Here is a 22,600-nt window from a genome sequence, read left to right on the forward strand (position 1 = left end):
ATAAATTCTGATCACGGATTACAAGATGCGTCAATCTTCTATTTCTGTATTGACGAAAAATAAGAAGAAAAGAAACCAATCCCTTCCAACCCCCAGCTTCCCGCTTCGCTTTGCTGAACAAAGATCAGACCTAAATAATCCCCAGGCACTCATCTTCAGATGTTGGTGAAATGGAATCGGGGCGCGCGCAGGCAAAAAATATCGGCGGTCGCCATCGTATCGGAGGCGTAGCGTCTGCGCCCGCCTCGCCCTCCCTCCGTCCCCGGAACCAATAAAAAGGGGCAGCGTATGCGAGGAGGAGGAGGAGAAAGCAAAGCAACCCCATCAGCAGCAGCTTCTACTGATTGCTTCTCCTGCAGTGGCCGATCGAGGAAGATGAGGGGCGTCTCCCTTGCGCTGCCGCTGGCGCTGCTCGTCGCCTTCTGTGCTGCTGCTGCCCCGCAGGTTCGCTTCTTCTACCGCGATCCCATGTTTTAGAAAGTCAAAGCCCTTCGATTTCTTCCTCGCAAGATCCAAATCCTGTTTGGTTCGTTACTTAGTTAGCGGAGATTAACTCGGTTGGGTTTTCCGTTTACCGGGAAGTTGGGATCGCCGGCTCTAGTTTGTTTTTCAAGAATTTCAGTATCTCTCCGCGTTTACGCAATCATAATTTATTACAAATGGGTAACTGAAGCGGACAGAAATGACAAATGTCGACAAGAAGAAGAAAAATGTCAACAAATATCTACCACACCAACCAGTGAAGGCCTGCAGGCAGGGCTCCAGCTGGGTGCTTCCCTTGGCTGTAATCGCCTGCTTATTCACTCGCATTGCTTGGAAGCAATACTTTGTGAAGGTCTTGTTTGAGTTTTGTCCAAGGGAGGCGAATGAAGCGGTAAACTTGTTTCTTAGAGGAAAGGCTAAGCGGTAAACTTGTTAGCGAATCACGCTAGATCATAGACATCTCAGACCTGGTTGGATGATACACCGGGATTTTTACTTCATAATGATTAACGATGTAAGTTCGTTTGTTATGTAACAAAGCAGTCTTTTGGTGTAAAAGAAACCCAGTGAAGGCCAGGCCAGAGCTCTGCTGTTCTCTAGTCACTAGTGCTGCAGACCTCAGAAGCTTAGCAGATAGGCTTCTTCATCTGCCGCAGGTGGACGGCAGTGATAGGCTTGATGAATAGCTCTGAAACAAAATTCAATCTTTTCTTTTTTGGAAGAACAAAACTCGAACCCTAACACCAAGCAAATAAGTTTGGTGACAATATGCACCAGTAACATTAAGGAATCAATCATGATGTTATGCATCTATCTGAACCATATATATTTGCTTCAAGATATGAATGACATTTGTATATGTACGCGCAGCTCGTTGGAGCAGCAAGGGGAGACAATTCCCTCAGAATCATCCAGGTCATTTATTTCTCCCCCTCAAATTGACCTCATCTTTATATCTACTACTTCACAGCTTCTATTGTCCATGTATGTATCTGCTCATCCTCATCATGGTATGGTGGTTTGCTGTCGCAGAATGACATCATAGAGACGATCAATAAGCATCCAAATGCCGGGTGGACAGCTGGTCACAACCCCTACTTTGCAAACTACACAGTAAATAACAACACCCTCTTGTTGACATCATCAAGGCACAAGCTATCTCACTATGTTTGCTGATCTCAAAATCATCCTCTTCCGTGCAGATTACACAATTTAAGCATATCCTGGGAGTGAAGCCAACACCTCCGGCTTTACTAGCTGGTGTTCCAACCAAATCTTATTCAAGATCAATGAAGCTCCCAACGGAGTTCGACGCTAGATCTCAATGGTCTGGTTGCAGCACAATTGGGACCATACTTGGTAAGTTTAATGAGGTACCTCAATGTTCAGCCATTTTCAACCTGAAATCAGTTTTTCGTCCTTTTGAATACTTCGACAGTTTGACCCACTCCATTTCCTCTTCTTTGCAATATCCTGGAAAATGCTGATTTCCGTGAGCAGATCAAGTAAGTCTATTCACACAACCTTAAATGGTTAGCTCCATGAGTGCTTACCAAATAATACAAGATGCTCAAGGTATTATATCTTGGATGACGATGACAGGGTCATTGTGGTTCTTGTTGGGCCTTTGGTGCCGTGGAGTGTCTCCAGGATCGTTTCTGCATTCACCTCAACATGGTGAGTGCATATGAACGACGTGCCTGTTCTGAGACTACTTTCAAATAGGCATGTTTGGTCATTTTTCTCACATAACCAAGCTGCTGTTTGTACTCCTTGCAGAACATCTCACTTTCAGTCAATGACCTACTGGCTTGCTGTGGGTTTTTGTGTGGTTCTGGTTGTAATGGAGGATATCCTATCAGTGCATGGCGATACTTTCGTCGGAAAGGTGTTGTGACTGACGAGGTATATGTTCTGATCCTCTGTAATGAAATTCTGCTCTTTGTGAAGAAATTTCACAGTTGAGTTAGTGCATATATGTCATGTGTTGCTAAATGCTAACAGTGTAAATTTGTACAGAAAACATAAAGGAGTTAGTATCCTAATAGGAGCACATTGTTGTCTTCAGTGTTTCCTGTTTAAGTATAAATTCATCCCAACTGGCAACTACATGGTCTCAGTTCAAAATTTGGAAAAATTCTTGCAGCTTAGCACAAAACATGAAATAGATAAATCATCATGAAATTTTCCACTTAATCTTCATGAAAATTCATCCCAATGAACGTGTATAGCTTTTCTTTGCTGACCTGGAATGGCTGAAAGTTAGATTGTATCGACCTATGGTCGCTGCTTTGTTAGCTTATTGTTTAGGGTTTTCTGTTCTTTTTCATATCATACAATAAATATTTTTATTTAAGTAGGGTTTCCTCATACGTTGTATAAAAACTCTGCTTGCCATAAAATTAACTGTAATCTTTTTCACAATTTTGCAGTGCGATCCATACTTTGATCAGGTCGGATGCAAGCATCCTGGATGTGAACCTGCTTATCGTACACCAAAATGTGAGAAGAAATGCAAGGTGCAAAATGAAGTGTGGAAGGAACAGAAGCATTTCAGCGTTGATGCATACAGAGTACATTCTAATCCACATGACATCATGGCAGAGGTCTATACTAATGGCCCTGTAGAAGTTGCTTTTACAGTTTACGAGGTAACCTTTTGTATTTCAGTATTTTCCTATTCTGAGTTCTATTCTGAGTTCTAACGGGTATTTTATTAAGGTTGCAGAATTTTCTGGTTAGCAGAATATGTCAATGTGGACCGTGGGTTGCAGTTACTGTTATTAGGTTGAAATGGACAAACAGAGTATAGAAATCCTTCAAAAGGCTTTTGTAAATACTGACAAAACCTTAGAGAGGACATGACGGGATGACAGAAACAAACAAAGATTTCACGCTCTGAATTTGTTTTTAGCTAGTCATTTATAGACCGCTCGATCATATGCTTGGTGATTATGTATAAGATGACAAACTGTCAAAATAAAGTATTCAATTCTCTGGTTCCTGACGTAATACTGCAAAATTGTGAAGGACTTTGCACACTACAAATCCGGAGTATACAAGCACATCACAGGTGGTGTGATGGGAGGTCATGCCGTCAAGTTGATTGGATGGGGAACCAGTGATGCTGGGGAAGATTACTGGGTATTGTTGATTTTCAATATTACACTATTTATTAACCAATGGTCAAGTGCTAATTTGTTTTCTTTTGCCTTCTGCTTTTCAGCTTCTGGCAAATCAGTGGAACAGAGGCTGGGGCGATGTGAGTGTGACAAACACCCTGTATTTGTTGAAGTGCCACAATGAATGTTATTGAGTTCAGCTAATTAACTATTTTTGTTTATGATGCATTTTTAGGATGGGTACTTCAAGATCATAAGGGGCAAGAATGAATGTGGAATTGAAGAAGACGTTGTTGCTGGTATGCCCTCGACAAAGAACATGGCCAGAAACTACGACGACGCCTTTGGAACGGCTATACTTTGAACAGCGGCTTGACCTCAAATGCAGTTGGAATTAGCTATTTGCAAGGCAAATGAAGCGGGTAAATTAGTTTTGATGTTTCCAGGGTTGTGTATTATGTACAGTAGCACATGTTCCCAAGGCTGATACGGTCCGTAATCGCAACACTTGTTCAGAAACAATATGAATAAAAACATAGCTCCCACTGCTTCAGAAACAAAATGTGTTTGTGTTACATCTTTATTGTAAAATAGAGGAATCAAAGTTGAGGCCTGAACCCTTGATATGAGGGTTGAGGGTGCATATATAATATTATGATGCAAATCGGCGCAATTTGATCTGCAGTCTGCATTTTCCTTTTGCAGTTTCACTGGTATATAAACGATGCAAATCAGTGTGAACTGGGTTTACACTATTTATGTGCTTACCCTAGTTCACATGTACTCCCTCCGTGCCATAAAAATTGGCACGGTTTTGCACTAAAGTTAGTTCAAAGCCACGTCAATCTTCATGAAACAGAGGGAGTATATCTTCCAGGGAGACATGAATATTGCAATAGCTGCTGTAGCTGTCTTCTCTTTTTCTGGATCTTGCAGGAGCGTGTCTCTTCATAAGGTCCTTGCCATCAGTCAAAAAGTCTTCCAAGTTTCCCTAAAAAAAAAGCCTTCCAAGTTTACCTCATGTAAACATGACAACGGGCGCTCATCAATTATCTGCTTCTAAAACAACATGAAATGCAAGATAACACCGATTCCCTACCGCCATAAACAATGTTTAATTTCTTTCAAAGGCACCGAGTTGGTAACTTGGTATCATGAGACCGAAACGTGACATGCATTTCCGGTAAATTTTACTTCTACAGTAAGCACATGTTAATCACAAGATACAGTACAGGGTCTTCTCTCATTAAAATGCTCTGTTAAGAATGTAATCACGGATTACAACACACATCAGCATTTACATTCCCTCCACTATTTCTGAAGCGACGGAAAATAACAAAAAGAAAATCTACCATCCAACCCCAGCTTCCCACTCCCTTCTTCCAGTCAGACTAACCTTCTAAACAAAGAGCCGACCCAAATACTGCTTATACACCAGGCACCCATCTTCAGATGCCTAGGTGAAATGAACCTCTACTTTCCGTATCCTACAATTGGAAAGTATTGGCTAAAAAACGAAAATGAATATGGATAGGGCATTGCCACTTATACTTTACACCTCTGAGCTTCGGCCAGAGTTAATAAAAGGAAGAAGCTCCCAGGACAGTTATAGCCAGAAAGACTTCTTCTCGCCATATCCTGTGCACGGGACACCCTTCTCTTCTTCTTCCCTCTTGCTAAAAAGGGTCTGGTCCGAGCAATCGAGACCCGCCCCACATGCCGTATTGTACAACTCGCATGCGGAGTAGCATACCCGAAGCCTGTTGTCTCCATCCTCGTCGCACCTTTGAATTGAAATCTGATAAAGGGAGAAGAACGAGTTTACCTATTGCTTGATGATTAATTTAACTACATGAATATGAGAACAACAATTCAGTTTAGTTTAAATAGTGGCACTAATGGAAATCATGTACATGCCACTATCTATCTATGTATATATATTTCTCCAAAGCGGCAATTATTGGTCCACTTAAAGTAAGTTGTGCACTTTAATATAGCATGCTTGTTAGAAGCAGCAAACAGTCCAGACTTAATCTTATTATGAGTATGCAGCTAAAGTTAAATATTTCAAAAATGAGCAGATGCATCATTCTGGAAGTTTCTTTGAAGTCAAAAGGGCCGTGTTGGTAAGATTGCATGCACTTTCAATGATCAAAGTGGCACTTAGCAGCCCACTTGTTTTGATTGATGTGCTTGTCTAAAGCAGCAACGAGTACTCGGTTTAATCATATTGGTAAGCAAGCAGGGTCAAAATATATTGAAATATCAACAGAAGTTCATCATATAAATATTTGAGAAATGGTAGGAGAGAGCAGTACCCAGCAGGCTAGTCGCTTCGCAGCTGCTGCACAATTTGCATTGTTGAAGAAGTTAAGGAAGGTCCGTCCACTTGGCATCAACCTATTGTAATTCGGCACAAGAACTACTGCTTCAAGCTGTTGTAGTATACTGAGTTCGCTTGGTGCACAATGTTGCCCGTCAGAATCCCTAACCAGTACATCATGACACATTGACAGGCTGGGCAGTATGGTCGAACCCTTCTGACAAGTGTAGCCCGCATAATCAGAACATCGGAACTCACATTTACCATTATCACAAACCCCTCCATGCAAACTACACTGTTCATCACAAACCGCTGCATAAAATGAGAACAAGATATTACTTTTTGCTTGTACCAACAACAGAGCAACTAAGAGGCCCAAGCAAATCAACCCATTGTGAGTTTTCAATGTTTGATGTATCTAAAAGTGCAGTAAAAATAAAGAATGATTTTCATCCAAAAATTCAGATGCATTTGCCTAATATGTGACAGCTAGAAAATAAAATTCTTCAGAATTCAGATCTTCACCATGGCCACTCATGAATGTAACCCAGCCATGGATGTATACATGTATAGTGGAAACTTTCAGTGGTTATTAAGTTTCACCTGTTGAGCAGTCAATCCCAGTCCAGCCACTTTCACATTCACAGATCCCATTAGCTTTGCATAAACCATGACCACTGCACTTGTCTGGGCAAGATCCTGTTGAGCCAAACCAACGCTAGTTAGTGAATTTGCAAGGTATAACAGAATGAGCACTTCAATATATCAGGAAGGTGACCATGACAATTTTCAAGGGGTACAAAGACTAATACTTCCTCCGTCCAACAAAAGATGTCTCAAGTTTGTCAAAATTTGGATGTATCTAGACATGACTTAGTGTATAGATGCATTCAAATTTGGTCAAAGTTGAGACATCCTTCGTTAGACGGAGGGAGTATACAATTTTCTTGTGTACCCACACATTCCTCATATTATTGATAATATTGCACTTTTGTACTTGTTGGCTATTTGCTTCATTCTATTGACAATTGTTACTTGACTACAGTGTTGAACATCCAGGTTATTCATTTATAATTTCCACGATACAAAATTTGAGAACTTAATACTGAAAACGTTGATAATTGGAAACAAAAATATTCACATCCATGGTATGCAGTATTAGTGTTGGTTGAATACAAAGTAAAGGACGGCGTGTAGCTGTATACTCACTTCTGCTACAGTCATGGTCATGAAACCCAGGGAAGCAGTGGCAGGTTCCATCAATGCAGTCACCATTAAAACTGCACGACTTGGGACACTGGCCACTCACCTGGACTGGTACAGTGTTGCACAATTCATGATATGCTGGGCAACTCAAATCCCCTTCAACAGAAAATTAACTTGCGTAAGAACCAAAGAGAGAGATTAGAGAACTTGATTTAATACACCTTAAATGGTAAAACCCACCATTGAATCCTGGGAACTGAACCGGGCCACCAGATTCTGGACACGACTTCCAAATCCCATCAACAGCAACCTTTCAAAGTTCAACAGCATTTTAATATTTGACAATAGCATTATGATTCATAGTTTGTTACCTGAAGAACTGTGTGATGCAGCCACTGTCATGTTTTTTAGATGGAAATGCAGCCACTAGCATTAACAGTATTAAGAATGTAGTACAAAAATATAACATGGAACAGTGAGAAAACTAGTTGAATGATTGTTAAGTGCTAAGTACTAGAAAATAGACTGATCACATGCTGCACCAATATCAATCACAATTCTGACTAATCTTAAATTCAGCAACATAGATGGTACATAAGATGAGAAGCTTATCATCACCACCAACTCCAATATTTTAGTCTTGAATAGTGTCTTGGTGATTATGGTGAACATTTCAAATAATAGAGCCAATACAACAGGGAAAAAACACAGCATGCACAAAAATCACCGGAAAAAATATGGGGTCCAAAAAAATCCAAATTCAGTGCGAAATGAGAAAATAAATAAAATAATAGTTACCTCTAAGGAGTTATTTGTGCAGCGATGCTGATAACAGCCATTTCCCTGGGTCATAGATCCACGGACAAACCCAGTTCGCACCAGTGTTGATGCCATACACCTGCTCATTAATAGATCTCCAGAAAATGGTCAGAATTGTTGAACTGGATGTTTTAAAACAACCATACATCCAAATTATTGTCTGCAATCTCACCTCGAGTTACTTCCCCGTACTTCACCTAACATTCTGTCAGGCGCCCGTGCACTATTTACATCAGTGCATGAGCCATCGGAATAAGCAACAAAATATGTGCAATAATCAGCTAGTGATGACTGCCCCCCTACAGATGAAAAAAAATTATGTATCACATACAAGAAAACTATGGAACACAACTATTAATGGGGACTAAGAAGAGAAGCAGAAGAGGGGATAAAGAAAGATGGAGGGTTGCTTTGTGGTTGTTATGCTGTGCTGTGAAATTTTAGCTAAATGAGTAGGTACTGATTGACTGATTCTTCTAATATTCCTCTGTTACAGCAGCCAAAGAAAGATACTTTCAACTAACTGCGACATTCAAAAGCAGAGATAAATAAAAAGTGCTTCTGAAAAGCCACAACAATGCCAAGAGCACCCGAAGACTGAATAGAACATGGAAAGAGAGACATCCAGATAAATAATTGCCAGAGATAGTTCCATAATGATAGCCAATAGAACCTATCAGATCACCACTTGGATTAGGCGATTCAATTTGCTCTGCAATGCAAATTTATTGTGAAACAGCAGCAAAAGGCAAAGGCTTTGCACGCCATGTGTGTGTGGATTGATGAGGGGGTTTCCTGACATACTAACAGCTGTAAACTAACTATACCGAACATAAGTTAGAGGACGTATGAGGTAAAAACCTCTATTCAGTGGAACCTATAATCACTTAAGCAAGGTGGAACCTCTAGAGAGGGTTTCATAAAATACGTTGATTAGAGGTTCAACCTTTCATCTGATCCGTTTATTTGAGATTTAGGCTAGGCTTAAAAGTTTTCACTGAATAGAGGTTTTCACCTGATACGTCGCCCATGGGCCATAAGTTATATGCATTTTAGTACGAAAAAATTGTAGTGCATCCTTTTAACTAGGAAAAAGTGCAAGGACTAGGAATCAAAAGAAATGGAAATGGTCAAGGTGAAAATTAAATCCTTTACAGGCCCCCCATATCGTGTTATTACCCCATATAATGTCAGAACAGGGATAATATATCCGACCTTTATTGGCTTGAGGGAAATATTGAGCCCATTTGGGCAAGTCCCCACTATAGCTTACTATAGGGCAGTAACCTTCTGCTTCCCTATTGTACGTGCATCCTGATAATTGAGTTGTGTTGCAGCGGTATGCCCCTTTCCACGAATTGCAGGGAGAGATCACAAACTCTGTTCCCTGATTTCGACCCCAATCTAAATGTTCAGCCATGCTATAATTAGCTTGATACCATCCACTGTCCTCCAATAATGCTAAAGTCATCTTTGAAACCACTGATCTTGTGTCAACCGATCCTGTCATGATCTCATTCATTAAGAGTCTTTTCTCCCAATGTGAGCCTGTTAGAGTGGCAAATGTTAGTTAAAGGTATGAAATATACACAAGCTGGAGAAGTTCTCAAACTTAAATGCATAAATGAAACATGCAGATTTATGTTACGTATGTACCTGAGGTACCCCTGCCTCCGCCATCTTCCAATTCCAACCCACTGAAGTTCTGGGAAAATGCCTTTAATAACACAACAGAAAAAATCAATTAATAAAAAGTACTTTTTTCAAGAAGCATAAAAATGGAGAAGCACCAAAAAGGGGAAATTGCATCAACAATACAAAAGACTTAACATAGATCTTCAGTTACAACTTACTCCATAATGATGCCGGGAGTGCATGACAACACGAGGAAGGACAACACGAGTAACCATTCTTCCAAGCTTTTCGTCTAATGCCTGAACAGTAACCTGGAGAGAGAGAGAGTGAGAGAGTGAGTTTGTGGTGTGTAAAGCCAGCACTAGAAGAGAAGCATAGGCTATCACTAAAGAGAGATAAGACGAAAGTACTTCCACGTAGTTTTTCAGGCTACACTAAATTGATAATATCTTCTGAACTGTAAAAACAACTAATTATTCACTGGTGGTGGCGCTTATATGCAATAATTACAGTAATGTGTATTCTTTATATCTTTTTTCCATCAGGCTTTAGAGGTACACCAAGTATGCTCCTTTAGTCCTTTGCAAAAACATTGCATAAACAAATGAAATATATTGTACTGGTTGACAAACACTATGCCGGTTAACTATCTGACCATGCCAGGGTTTTATTTTAGGAAAAATGCCGCAATTAAATCCTTTGTATAAGAGGAAAGAAGTGCTAGGCCGTCTCAAATCTGTGTTGCACGAGCAAGGGGATATGGATACATCGACTCATGAAAACAGCATTCCAAAACAGGCATACAAAGATACGGCAGAGTATATAAGTATTTAGAAAAATACACAACATCTAAGTGGTTTTATAGAAGAGATGAGAGTACTGCATATATGTTGCCTCAGTTCCATTATGAATGACTTTGAGCAATCCGATAGGTACTAAAAGCCTAGCCAAGCCTCCACTTAAGGCCCATCTTCAGAAAACCCTAGACCTAGTCAGCTTCCTGTTTCATCCTCTGCCACACTTTGCTCCTGCCACCAGTCACATGCTCTGCCACCAGTCGCCAGCTGCATAGAGACGAGATGACAGCCACAACCACACAGCCGCCCAGATATTCTTGCTAATCGGAGGCCATCATCCACGTCTTCCTCCCCGACCGGATCTTCTACCTCGCCAGCGGCCACAGTCCCCTTTCTTCCTCGCTGGCAGCTGTCCTCCTCATCCTCCCGCCAGGAATTTCTTCCTCGCCGGCAGCCGCCGTTCTCATCTTTCTCCCTGCCTGTATCCCAGACATATCTGCCCAGTATCCCTGCCGTCTCCCGATTTGTTTTAAATCAGAAAAATGGGGATACACGTATCCCTGTATCCCACCGTGTCAGCATGTGGACCCTGCTGGCCCCGCTGTATCGGTGCTTTGTAGCTCTCAATTTATCTTCTTCAAAAGACCAAAAGTGCAGCAAATCAAGCAAGAGCATGTGGACACGGCTGCCCCCAAGCTGCCCCTGTGCTGAACCAAAATGAACTTGGAATAAAGTGCTGCAAGGCTCAAGGATCACGAGAAGATGATCTCGGTTTATTCCAGTCAAAAGGAGCAAAGCAAGAGCTCCACATGCAGGAATCGTGGGCAGTTCGTGGGCCGAAATCCAAAAGAGTAGCATTCTCTTTTATAAATTAGAGCTGTCTCAACCCTCTTAACAGAATCATAAAAAGTTATTTAGTGATATGATGGACAATAGCAATAGAATCTGGATTCTTTGGAAGAAAATCCAGACTCAATTGGAACCAACATGCAAACCAACCAAGAACAGAAGGAAGAAACAGAAGGAGAAAGGAGAAGGGGAGTGCCAACCAGGGCCCACTGAGCAGATCTTGTCAAGATCATACCATGCATGCCATGGGCCCACGGGCTAAATAGTATACTCTGTTTATTTCTGTTTCAGATATATTCCCTTTTACAGTTTTCGGGTACTGCCACTGGAGTGTTCAAAGTTGTCATTTATATTTTGTGCTCTAGAATCTCATGTCCCGTTGGTCCATAAAAGGGTGCATATAGTGTCCAGTTGCAAGAAGGCTAATTCTGCATTGTCAGATAAATAGAATTAGTAGAGTTGACACAAATGGTTAGTTCATGCTCCTCATTTATGGACATTGTTGAGTGGGTTGGTCTTCAACAAGTCGTTAGGCGAGAATCGATGGACTGCTTCTTGGCCATCTCATATAGTAATTGATTACAGCTAATATTTTTCCATCTTATAAGCCAGTTCATGGTTCAAAGCATAAATGCCCAATACTCCAGAAGGTCACTCCTTCCTAGATAAGCCCCAAAAGCTGTGCAATTAACCTCCAACTTGTGAGAACTTGTAATCACTATTTGGCCTTTTCAGCTTAAACCTTATAAGCTGTCAATCCATCATACTAGGCCGATATGGTAACTATCAAGTAAAGCCTGCTCCACAACTGTACAAACCAGATAGATGCCCACTGAATTGTTGAGTACTTCGGTCATAAACACTTCAAAGCTAGAAGCAGTTTTACATTTACATGTTATATCTAACCCAAATATAATAATACAATCTTTCGGATCAGGCTCTGACCATTGGGAACCGCATTAGCAGAAGAGTAAAATGCACCAGTGGTCCTAATATTATTGGAGAGGTTCCCCTCTTCTCTTCTTCCTCGATGGCAATTGGAAGCCATGACGAAAGAGGTGTCGTGCCGACGAACAGAGCCTGCCGCCGGCACGGCAGCTGGCAGTCGGAAAGAAACCTAATACCTAATCCCCTTCTTCCCCCTTCGTATTCCCGAAGACGAGCTGGCGTGCAACCTCGACGAATGGCGGCAGAGGAGAGAGTGCACGATTGAAGAGGATGAGAGAGCGAGGGGTATGGCTTTTGTAAGGGCCTAACTGCAACTTGGCCAACTACGAACGCCGGGAATTCTCCCTCCGAAGACCCCTTCACCGGCGTGTCCTTGGTCAGCAAGCCACGTTGGACAGTCAAAGGCTCTCGGACGTGTTTTGGACCTCGCGTGAACAACTTAATTAAAATTAGGATCTAGATGTACAGTTAGGACCACGGGTGCATTTTACTCCAGAAGAAAATATATTAAACACTAGCAAGAAACCCATATGTTGCTAATGACTGTTAACAAGATTAGTTGTTTTATTAAATTGAGGTGCTGCTCGGTGGGTCCACAAATTTATGGTAGATCATGGTGCATTTGCAAAACAGATTTAAGTTGGTGGTGGGTACTGAGCAATCATATCTCAATGTCAACTACTGGTAGCAGATGGACGCTAGATAAAAAAAAAACTGAGCAAACACATCATCACCACCAACTGATTTGTTTATAGGAGTATGGAAGAAATATGAGGAGACATTGTTGATTACCTGGCCACGCCTCCTTTTCCTTTCATCACGAAAATGTGTGAAGGCATGAGGGTCAAAGCCTAGAACATGCATGACCTCATGTATCAAAGTAGCTGAAAGTAATGTTTCTGCTTCAGCAGTTAAATGACGAGGGGCCACATTAACATGTCCTACAACGAAAAATCAGATGTTAGTTCAGAACAACGTTACAAACTCCAACACCTTTGTATGCAAATGTGAGGGGACTAACAAACCTGCAATTGCACGACCCCATTGGTCCCGTTCACAAGCTACAGCCCATGCAAGGGTGTTGCCTGTTGTTGGTCTAGTTGTTACTAAGAGTACCAAATCAGCATTGGCAACACCATCTGCAATTCAAAGCAGAATTATGTGACAATGGAGAACCAGAAGGAAAGACTACAAAATGCCTCGCTACACCTACAACCATAAATTACCTTCAATATATGCATGGGGAAGCTGTACGCCCCCATCCTGACCACAAGCAGAGTACCCACTGAGCCGCAGGTTCCCCTTGACAGGTTCAACAGCTAAAGCTTTCCTGAACCACTCTACTGTTTGTCCCAGTGCCTGCAAATGATCCAATTCAGCAATTAGTATATACAGATCAACACTACAAGAACATGCCAATAGCATGGTTATATCTTCTATCAGTGGAGCTCGTTAGCAGAGTGACAGAGTGAACCACCAAAAAAGTATATACATAAGCACTCTACTCTTTACTTTAATTTCAAGGTCTGATACATTTCAAACCAGGGTGACAGACCAAAGTTACTACTAAACCACCAAAAATGTACAAGAACTACACCTTCCGAAGTCGTTGCTTCTTGTCCTCCCCAGCTATATCCTCGAAGGTGCAGTTGTACCAGCAATCTCCCACCAATGGTGGGTCTCCGTGAGGAGAACATATAGGTGTTCCTGGTGCCGATGGTACAGGTGGTTCGCCGAGCTAGCAAACCAAACAGCAAACTTGGCATTATTACTACCACGATTATAAAGCAGCTGCCAACGAGGCAGAAGCTAATTGTGACAAACATACCTTAACGATATCACCGACATTTTTACAATCCCGGTCAGGCGAGTGCCCGACAGCATCATAGTTGAGGTATATCCGTATTGGTTTCTTGACATTACTTTGTGGAGCACGCCAAGATGACAGCCCCAACAAGTGTCTTCCTCTTAGGCGCTCCACTTTCTCTCGCGGCACATGGTAGACTTGTGGCATGACAGAATACTCCTTCCGACCAGCTCGGCGCCGCTGATGTAGTATCTCGTCATGGATGCAGGAATGGCTAAGGTAAGCATCCTTCTCTGCAGCATCAGCACCTTCCAGAGATAATGCTTTGCCATCATCGGAATTCGCACTAGCTCCTCCAGACCAGACTAGAATCAACACAATCTACAGCACAAGCGAAAAATATGGAAGTTTATCAATAGGTATACAAATGCAGCTCCTTCCAATGGGACAGAACCACAATAGATGAGGAGTTTATTAGTCAACTGTATATGCAAACAGCAAGTAATCAATCAAAAAACGTCATGTTTTGATTTATCCTCTTCGCTTGTTTACTTGCGACCCAAATACCCAAAAATAGCTACGAGAGAACCATTCCTTTCCCCCAGAAAGTTCGCAGCGAAACAGTAAAACCCTACGCCAAATCTCTCAATGTCCGAACCGAACCTGAAATGCGCATAAATTTCATATCAAATCGGTCCAAAGCAAACTCCTACACCCAGAATTTCCCGACCATTTCGCCCGAAATCCACCAATCCCGGCTACTGGCTCTGGGCAGCGAGCAAACCCCCACCGGATCGAGGCAGCTCACCTTGAGACTCACGAGCCAAAGCACCCTCCCGCTCCCGCCGCCGGGCGAGGCCCTGGCCTCCATGTAAGCTCGCCCCCGCAGCGTCCCGCCGCTTCCATTCACCGCCGCGCGGGAGCCACCCCCGCCCCCGCCAGCCTCCACCTCATTCCTCGCAGGGAATCTACACCTCCTCCTCCCTCACGTCTCGCGCCGCCTCCGCTGCAAGACGGGGCCCACCGGGCCTGCGACCGCCGCGGGGACCCGCCCGCAGCCGCAACCACCGCCCAACCCTCGCGCGCCGGGCGACCGCGGCGCGGCGCAGATCGACGCAGTCGAGACCGCCTCCCAACCCCCACAAATGATTAGGGTTTGGTGGAAGAAGCCGAGGCCCCAGGCTCCGGAGACGACGCCGCGGGTGGGGGGGAGAGAGGTGAGGTGTGTGGGGGGGGAGAGTAGTGGTGGATTTAGTCGTGAAGGCTACTTAGTTGTACTGACGGGAGAAAGGGGAAGGAGAGGAGGCGAAAGGCAGTCGAGTCGAGACATCCAGAGCAGGATTTACTAACGAATCTATTTCCGCTAGTATTTTTCATTACTGGAAGTTTATCCAGTAGTAATGAAAATACTAGAGCAGGAGTACTTCTATTCTTCTTCTCGCTGTCTCGTTCCCTTTCCGTGTCTCGCAGACGCAGCGAATTTTGCAGCCCACGGCCTTTTTATGCCGGGAGAAGCGTGGTACGGGCGGGACGCGGAGAAGCGGGCCCGGGGTTGGGTGTTATTTACGGCCGCGTGCCACCTGGCAGGCAGTTCGGTAGCCGCGCACCGGCGGGCTTTGGGGGCGGAGACGTATTTCGGTTTTATTTTTTTGTACCGTTGCGGGCCTAAACTTGTTCGAAAATTAAAACTCCTTTGACCGTTTCGGGGACGCGTTTTAAAGCAAGTTTGAATCCAAGAGTTTTGAGACCAAAACAACACGATTGTCGGTAACGAACAGCAGCACACCGTGCAATCGTGCACGCACTGGCGTGCTTCGCTTGGGGTCTTTTCCCTTTTCCTGAATTGCACGCCCTGTGCCCCCGTTACGTGCTCTGAAAAGGAATTCCGTTCCATTACGTTGGAAGCAATGATGCGATGCGCTTCCGTGCTCGGCGTTCGCGGGCGCCACCTACGAGATAGCGATCCAGCCGTGTATGTCCTCTGAGAATGGGGTTGGTTGATTGATGACTAGAGCTGCTAGTAATTGGGTTTGCGGGGTTCAGTTCAGCTAACCCGACGTTGGCTCAACGAAGCCCGAGCTAACCACTTTCGCCTGTGTGCCGTGGTCAAATCCACCGCTGCCAAATGCCGCCGGGCCGCAGCAGGTGGAAGCCGTCGTCACCAGCAAAGCAAGCGCCGAGCACTAGGAGGCAGCGCTTGCTCGTTCGAGGCAGATATTATTATGGAGCATTATACTGTAATTTATATGGAACCTAAGCGGCCCACGCACAGTGATTAAAAAAAGTACATGTGCTGGTAAACGGCATGATCATTGATCCAGATCTGTGTTCGGCTCACGTGGCCCACTTAATCGCCTTATCCGGCAGGATGGCTGGAGGCTTGATGGGCACCGAGTTCCTGTCTTTGTTTTCGTTTTGGTGGCCATGTTCAGAAGTCAAACATTCGATGATGTAGGCGGCCAACCGGTGGATATGGGAGTATGACTTGTGATCGTGGATAGTTAATTCCGAGCCGACTGGATGTTTGAATTCCATGCTTTTATTCATTTTACGTGATTCCGAAATTCAAAATGTGTGTTTCATCGTAAAATAATCGAATGTTAGTTTGCATCTGCTTTGCTGCTGCACTGTCAATGTGACGCACAGATTATGGTTATGGCTGCACGTCTACTACTGTTCGGTCAAGATTGAAAAAGAATTGCTTCCTCAACAACGGGCTTCGTCGTCACAAAAGTTGGCAATCGGTCTAACAAATACTCCGTAGTTTATGTATTTTTTTTTTCGAAACTCCGGGAGTTTATGTAAACTTTCTCCATCCTAAAATCCAGTATGTCGGTTTCCTTTTTTGGGTGAGAGTTGAGTAATTAACTTGCATAATTTGTGCCAGACAAATTTTACTACATTTTGGTAAATATTGGTGAAAATTCAAACACCGAAATCCGAAATGGTTTCGGAAATTTGGGCAACAACGAAAGTTTCAGCCTTGTGTGTCACAGCTGTTCCGAAAGGTTCCAGATACAGAGCATAGCTGCAGTTGAGGGGAAGTTCCGTTTTGACACATACCCAGCAAATTTTGGAGTTCTCGAATTCAATCCAAACCCACTAACTCGTCATTTGTGACAATCAGATTCCAGAGACTAAAGGTTGCATGGGACTGGGAGCTACTCCCTCCCTTCCATAATTATTGTCTCAAATTTGCCCAAAAATTGTTGTATCTATTCTTAAAAAACGTCTAGAAACACGTAATATTTCGATAAAAATTATGAAACGGAAAGAGTAGCATTCTCTCGTCCGGCTGAATCCCGATGCAAGCAGGATCTCGCATATGTCTCATTTTCAGTCTAATTTTTAAAGTCCAATTTGAGCAAAAACTTTGAGCTAACAAATCTCTGGTAGCCTAGAAGCCAGGCATAAAACAGGATCCGGCCTGCGCTTCACGGAATCGTATTCTGCTTGGGAAGTTGGGAGCTTGGTTTGAGGCAAGGCAACGTGTACATTACCTGGGCCGCATAACCTGCCGAATGTTTTCTTCCCCGGAGACAGACGTAAGCCTTACTCCAAGTCTCCAATTACTGTCAGATGTCCAGGGATAGTCTGCCGGCTCCGCGGTTGAGCATATACAATGTGCGCACTAAAGCGTGTGGTTTCACCACCGGCAGTAGTTAAAACAAGAAGAGGAATGTATGTTTTCAATCAATCTCGATTCTCGAGTAACATTTTGTTATCATGTCCATTGAGTTCAGCTTTTCATTGATAGACTTATCGAGGGCCCAAAAGTGGCCATGACAAACAAAAAGTAATGCAGTTCTGAATTGGGAATTTGTGTTGGACGAACATTCCGCATTTCTCGTACAAATTTCAGCCGTATGTAACAGATGCCCTGAAACCTATAACTTATGAAATTTTGGCATATTTGCAAAATGACTCGTACTGTGCCCTGAAGCCGTATGTAGGAGATCAAGCACATGGTTGTACTACTCTGCCCTTGTGAGAATTACACCGTGGAAGGTTTTTTCCTCTACAAAAGCTGATTCAGCTATCTGGCTGCCCTGTTGGCCTGTTCCTCAAGTGGTCAATAGTTATTTGTTCTTGTCAAGCCACGCGAGAATTCCTTTCTCTGACTCCGTGAGCTCTTCCTCTTTCTTCTCTCTAACCGACCCTTCCATGAAGCCGAAATAATCCTGGTAATTCCTCTTGTAGTAGTCATCCAGCCTCTGGCAATGGCATAAGAGAAACAACAACAAATAATCACTTCAACTAATCTTTTCTAGATGAACAGGTTGTGTGAATTTCACGATGCTAGGGCCGTCGGAGTTCTTTCTTCCATCATCAGAAAACTTACTTATATTGATAAAAATGACAATGTAAACAGGCAACAGCTGCAGCCGAGTTCATCTCTGACTTCAACTGTTACGATAGTTAGCAAATCCCATGTAACTATATGTTGGCCTATCAAATGGCACAAGGTTCCCCATTTAAATTAGGAGGCATCTACTTCAAAACCAATGAATTGGGTATTAAATTACAGCACATAATTGATGAAATCATATACTTTTCGGAGATAACTGCATAGAGATTATTGACCCGAAACAAAAGCAAAGGGCTTCTTTCATTGGCAATGATGTGATACCAAGTAAACGAAAATCGAAGACCACATACCTCCTTGTCATTCTTTTCTTTATTTTCCTTGGATTTCTTCACGTAGTCTACATATGAAGACAAAATTATTCATCTATCCAAGGTGAACAGCAAACCAACCAGCCCCATAAACCCGCAAAAGCAGATCAGAGTCTACATACCTTGCAGCAGTGCCTTTCTTGATTCACCAGCCTCGGGTATGGCTGCAGCGGATGCCAGGAGAGTGAGGAGGTACCTCCTCCCAGTCCCATTCCTCTGAGCCAAAGTGACCAGAGGCTGGAGATGCTTTGCCGCTGATTGATGAAGCAATGAAGCTGCTGTGACTGGACTTCTGATTGTGTCCATCAGTTTACCTGGAGGCTGAGCCATGGGATGTGAAGACGCTCTGGTTTGCTCTCCAGTGCGCTTTCTTAGTTCCTACATGGAAGTGCTGCCAAGTTGCTATACTGTTCTTGATATGGGGAAATGCTGGAAGGAATGAAGACCACAGGTTTTGTTTTCTGGATGGAAGCAGATAGGGGCAAATCTGACAATTGCCATACTGCTTCCGTTTTGGACCAGTTAGAGGTCAGACTGTCTGATATATACGTTCTTGCATTTAACCATTTTGATTTACCCTGCCTTTATTTTATTTTCAAACCATAAATGGGAATATCTGACTGTTTCTCGAACAAATTTCTAGTGATACATTTGATTAACAAAAAAATGTATACAACGGAATAAACCAAGAGAAAAATTCTGTTATGGTCCATAGCCATGTTGCAGTACACAACAATAGTGGTCCAAGCAGAAATGTGCAGAATACATGTTTTCATCATTCAAAATAAGCCTATTTCTCCACTGATTTTATCTTACGGCGATCTACTATCAAAACTACAGCTGGTGCCTGTTAAACATCAACCATAACCGAGCACTGTGGGGGCCAACACTAACAGTGGCTCCAACGCACTTGGAGCAAACTTCCGAGCAAACAGGAAGCATGTCGTTGTGTTCCGATTATTGTATAAACAAGTACGTTTTGTTTGAACTCTTCTCAAGAATTCCTCCGTGATATCTCCCCTACCAAATGTGGCTGGATGTGCACCACCTCTTGACCAATCTACCCAAGTGACACTTCTGTTAGCAAGGCTTTGCGGAGCTTCAATCGAAAGCATTGTATGAAAATAGTGTTCATCAACATAACAATGATGGGGCCTGCAGAACTCATTGAATTTTGGGTAATAGCGTGTGTCTCTGATGATCTGAATGGCAAGTTCTCTGTCTACTTCAAACCATTGAGAGCCTTTGCGCCATTGTACGAACTCAACCTCGGGCATCATGTTATAATCATATCGACCCCGTCCATATGGCCCAGGATCATCGATTGCCATGACAAAGCTTTGTCTCGAATTCTGGAAGTATTCATAGGTGGTGTTGAAACCAGATATGGGAATACATGACTCAGACACAAGCACAAACCACTCATTGGATATATCCAGCAAAGCATTTGCTAACAGGCGTCTCTCAGCATCACACAAGGTCATCTGACCCCAGTCTGCAACCTGTTAGCAGCAAACAGATTGAACTTTAGTCAGGCATCTCCACACAACAGGAAGCTACAGAAATTGTATACTCTTCCTACATGAAGTCTTGCCAAATTTCTACTTGATATGTGGAAATCCTGGAAGTGACCAGGACACAGGTTTTTCTGGATGGAAAAACACAGTAAGAAGTCTGAAATATTGCAGCCTTTTGCATTATATGTTCCGGGTTAGACAGCATAGTTGGCTTGGGAAGACTGCATAGTCACTACCAGATGGGTGGCAGAACAAATTTGGTAATATAGCAAAACAACTTCATGTAGAAACAGTTCCAAGGTTTTAGGTTGCTTGATTATTTCAATCAACATGCTGTAAACAATTTGTTACAATGGTGGCTGGTGGGAGCCAACCGTGCTTCCAAGTTCGGCATGGAATCGTTCTACGAACCTTTTCTGTTTTAACAAAAACACACACAATTCTTTTGCCTATTTAAGAACAAACCAAACCTACAGAAATGAAAAGTTCAGAATTTTTCACTGTTAGGAACAGAATAGTACAGATTAGATATACATATTTCAGTTCAACAACCCAAGTCAGCGCCCTATGAAGTGCCTGAGATTAGCAAACGCGCAATGATAGAATTACAACTTTCCAGAAAAAATCATTTTTACCGGAAATCGTCCAACCAATCACGGGCTGACCCGTGACATGCATCAGCATATTTGTTAATGAAATAGCAATGATATAGTAGTGAAATAATGATGGGTATTGAAACATTAATGGTACGGTTTATAAGGATGTGTTAATGAAAACTTGATAATATAGCAATGAAATAATGACGTATTAATGAATGATACAGTATGAAATAGATACCCTAAGGAAATTATATTGATATTCAAACGTCACTTCCAACTTTCCATAGGACTAAATAGTGCATTCAAGGTTCATTACTTTAGTAAATACCACCAAATTTCAGTTTTACCAATGTTCGTTTCCTCATAAATGTTGCGGTGGAATTCATTAGGACTTTAGGAGGGCTCAAGCGTTGGAATTCAGTAACCAGTTTGCGATGCCACTTGTGAAATCGTGAACAAACAGTAATGCTCAATGTACAATCTTGGCAGTTCTCACTACGATGGAATATGTTTTGCTATTGGTCTCACACTAGATCAGCAATTCAGCACTACCTATTGGAAAAATGACTTTTGGCACCCGAGCATCAGTGTGGTCTAAGTTGATTACTAGGCCACGAGCGGCCTCAGGCTAACCTTACTGACGATTTGCCGCTGGTAGAAGACGGAGTCGGAGGTGAAGTTGGCGCGGTAGGAGGGCAGGGCGTGGACGTAGATGGAGTAGCGTCCTTCGTTACCCCGGAAGAATCGTTCCCATAGTGGCGCCAGCGGCAGCGGGCCGCGCGTGAGGAACATGAACGCCACCTTGGGCACGCGCGGAAACGGGTACGGGCGCACCCGCGGCGCGAAGGAAGCGCGCCACCGCAGCTCCTCGTCCGTCATCGCGTGCCGCACGCGCGGAGGGGGCCGCGTCCATCGCTCCAGCCCCTCCAGCTCCTCCTCCGCGCTGCCGGAGGTCGACGAGTCCCCCAGACAAGGCCGGAACAGAGCAGGCGCGGCCGCCGCAAGCGTGTGCCGCGCCATGTACATGCCGAGCACCGACAGGCCCACGACGAGCAGCAGGAACCCGAGGAACACCTTGAACATCCCCGTCGGGAACACCCTACCCTGCCCCAGCGCCTCCTTCACGTCCTCCACGGACTCCACCCGCGCCTTCATCCTGCCGCCCGGGGCAACTCGCGACTAGCAGTACCAGGAGGCGCTGACGAGATTCTCCCAGATTTGAAGCCGAGCGTGGCATCTCCGGCACGAGGCCGGGTCAGGAAAGGCACCGGAACCGAGGGCCAACACGTTGGGACACAGGCTGCAGTTATTGCGATGCGATTCAACGAAGTCGACGGTGGTGGTGGTGGGGCGGACAGCGGCGGCGGCGGCGGGTTTGTGGAGGCCGCATCGGGGGACGCGCAGAATCACGGTGTGTCGTCTCGAGTAACGGAGGGGTTGCTGTGGGGTGAACCGGGTCTACCGGTGCTGCGAATGGGAAAGAGGGTGTTTTGGGCTTTGGAGTTTGGGGTACGGAGATCGGTGCATGAGGACCCCGTTCGTCGTGATTTGGTGGGACGGGGTTTTCGGGTTTGATCATAGCTTTTCTTTTTACAGAGAAGGGTTTTCGAGCGTAACAAATACTCACTCGGTCACTCCTCCATTCGCGTATAAGTTTGGTCAAACAAAGTTCTGGCCAAGAATTACGGTACCCTATCACTCCTTTCGTCCTTAAAAGAGAGGTCATGTAGGTTTTATTAAGACAAAATTTTGATCACATATTACTCTTAATATGTGATTTGTAAGACAAGAAACCATAAGTATTATGAAATGGACGCG

At 43.7% G+C, this 22,600-nt stretch overlaps 4 protein-coding genes across 4 annotated transcripts; 1 reads left to right on the forward strand and 3 right to left on the reverse strand.

Annotated features, from left to right (window-relative positions):
- The first annotated feature begins 169 nt into the window (after positions 1-169).
- LOC100830781 (cathepsin B-like protease 2) lies at positions 170-4,278 on the forward strand. The gene is made up of 11 exons (XM_003560156.3): positions 170-444; positions 1,354-1,398; positions 1,516-1,596; positions 1,686-1,842; positions 1,984-1,988; positions 2,086-2,160; positions 2,263-2,388; positions 2,916-3,134; positions 3,514-3,627; positions 3,710-3,745; positions 3,841-4,278. The coding sequence occupies exons 1-11, from the start codon at positions 289-291 to the stop codon at positions 3,967-3,969; spliced, it is 1,143 nt and encodes a 380-aa protein (XP_003560204.2). The 5' UTR covers positions 170-288; the 3' UTR covers positions 3,970-4,278.
- Positions 4,279-4,817: 539 nt separating this feature from the next.
- Positions 4,818-15,455, reverse strand: LOC100831389. The gene is made up of 16 exons (XM_003560157.4): positions 14,798-15,455; positions 14,011-14,370; positions 13,780-13,920; positions 13,409-13,541; positions 13,208-13,321; positions 12,975-13,123; positions 9,807-9,899; positions 9,610-9,670; positions 9,169-9,501; positions 8,126-8,252; positions 7,933-8,032; positions 7,375-7,444; positions 7,138-7,290; positions 6,532-6,627; positions 5,924-6,240; positions 4,818-5,403 (listed from the first exon to the last, which is right to left on the reverse strand). The coding sequence occupies exons 1-16, from the start codon at positions 14,858-14,860 to the stop codon at positions 5,212-5,214; spliced, it is 2,502 nt and encodes an 833-aa protein (XP_003560205.1). The 5' UTR covers positions 14,861-15,455; the 3' UTR covers positions 4,818-5,211.
- A 2,261-nt stretch (positions 15,456-17,716) lies between these two features.
- Positions 17,717-19,110, reverse strand: LOC100834148. Its single transcript, XM_003560164.4, has 3 exons — positions 18,789-19,110; positions 18,649-18,695; positions 17,717-18,203 (listed from the first exon to the last, which is right to left on the reverse strand). Exons 1-3 carry the CDS (start codon positions 18,994-18,996, stop codon positions 18,069-18,071), a joined length of 390 nt encoding a protein of 129 aa, XP_003560212.1. The 5' UTR covers positions 18,997-19,110; the 3' UTR covers positions 17,717-18,068.
- Positions 19,111-19,287: 177 nt separating this feature from the next.
- Positions 19,288-22,261, reverse strand: LOC100835983. Its single transcript, XM_003560169.4, has 2 exons — positions 21,416-22,261; positions 19,288-20,168 (listed from the first exon to the last, which is right to left on the reverse strand). The coding sequence occupies exons 1-2, from the start codon at positions 21,935-21,937 to the stop codon at positions 19,524-19,526; spliced, it is 1,167 nt and encodes a 388-aa protein (XP_003560217.1). The 5' UTR covers positions 21,938-22,261; the 3' UTR covers positions 19,288-19,523.
- Between the last annotated feature and the right edge of the window lie 339 nt (positions 22,262-22,600).

The sequence above is a fragment of the Brachypodium distachyon genome, chromosome 1, assembly GCF_000005505.3.
Source record: "Brachypodium distachyon strain Bd21 chromosome 1, Brachypodium_distachyon_v3.0, whole genome shotgun sequence".
NCBI classification, from domain to species: Eukaryota; Viridiplantae; Streptophyta; class Magnoliopsida; order Poales; family Poaceae; genus Brachypodium; species Brachypodium distachyon.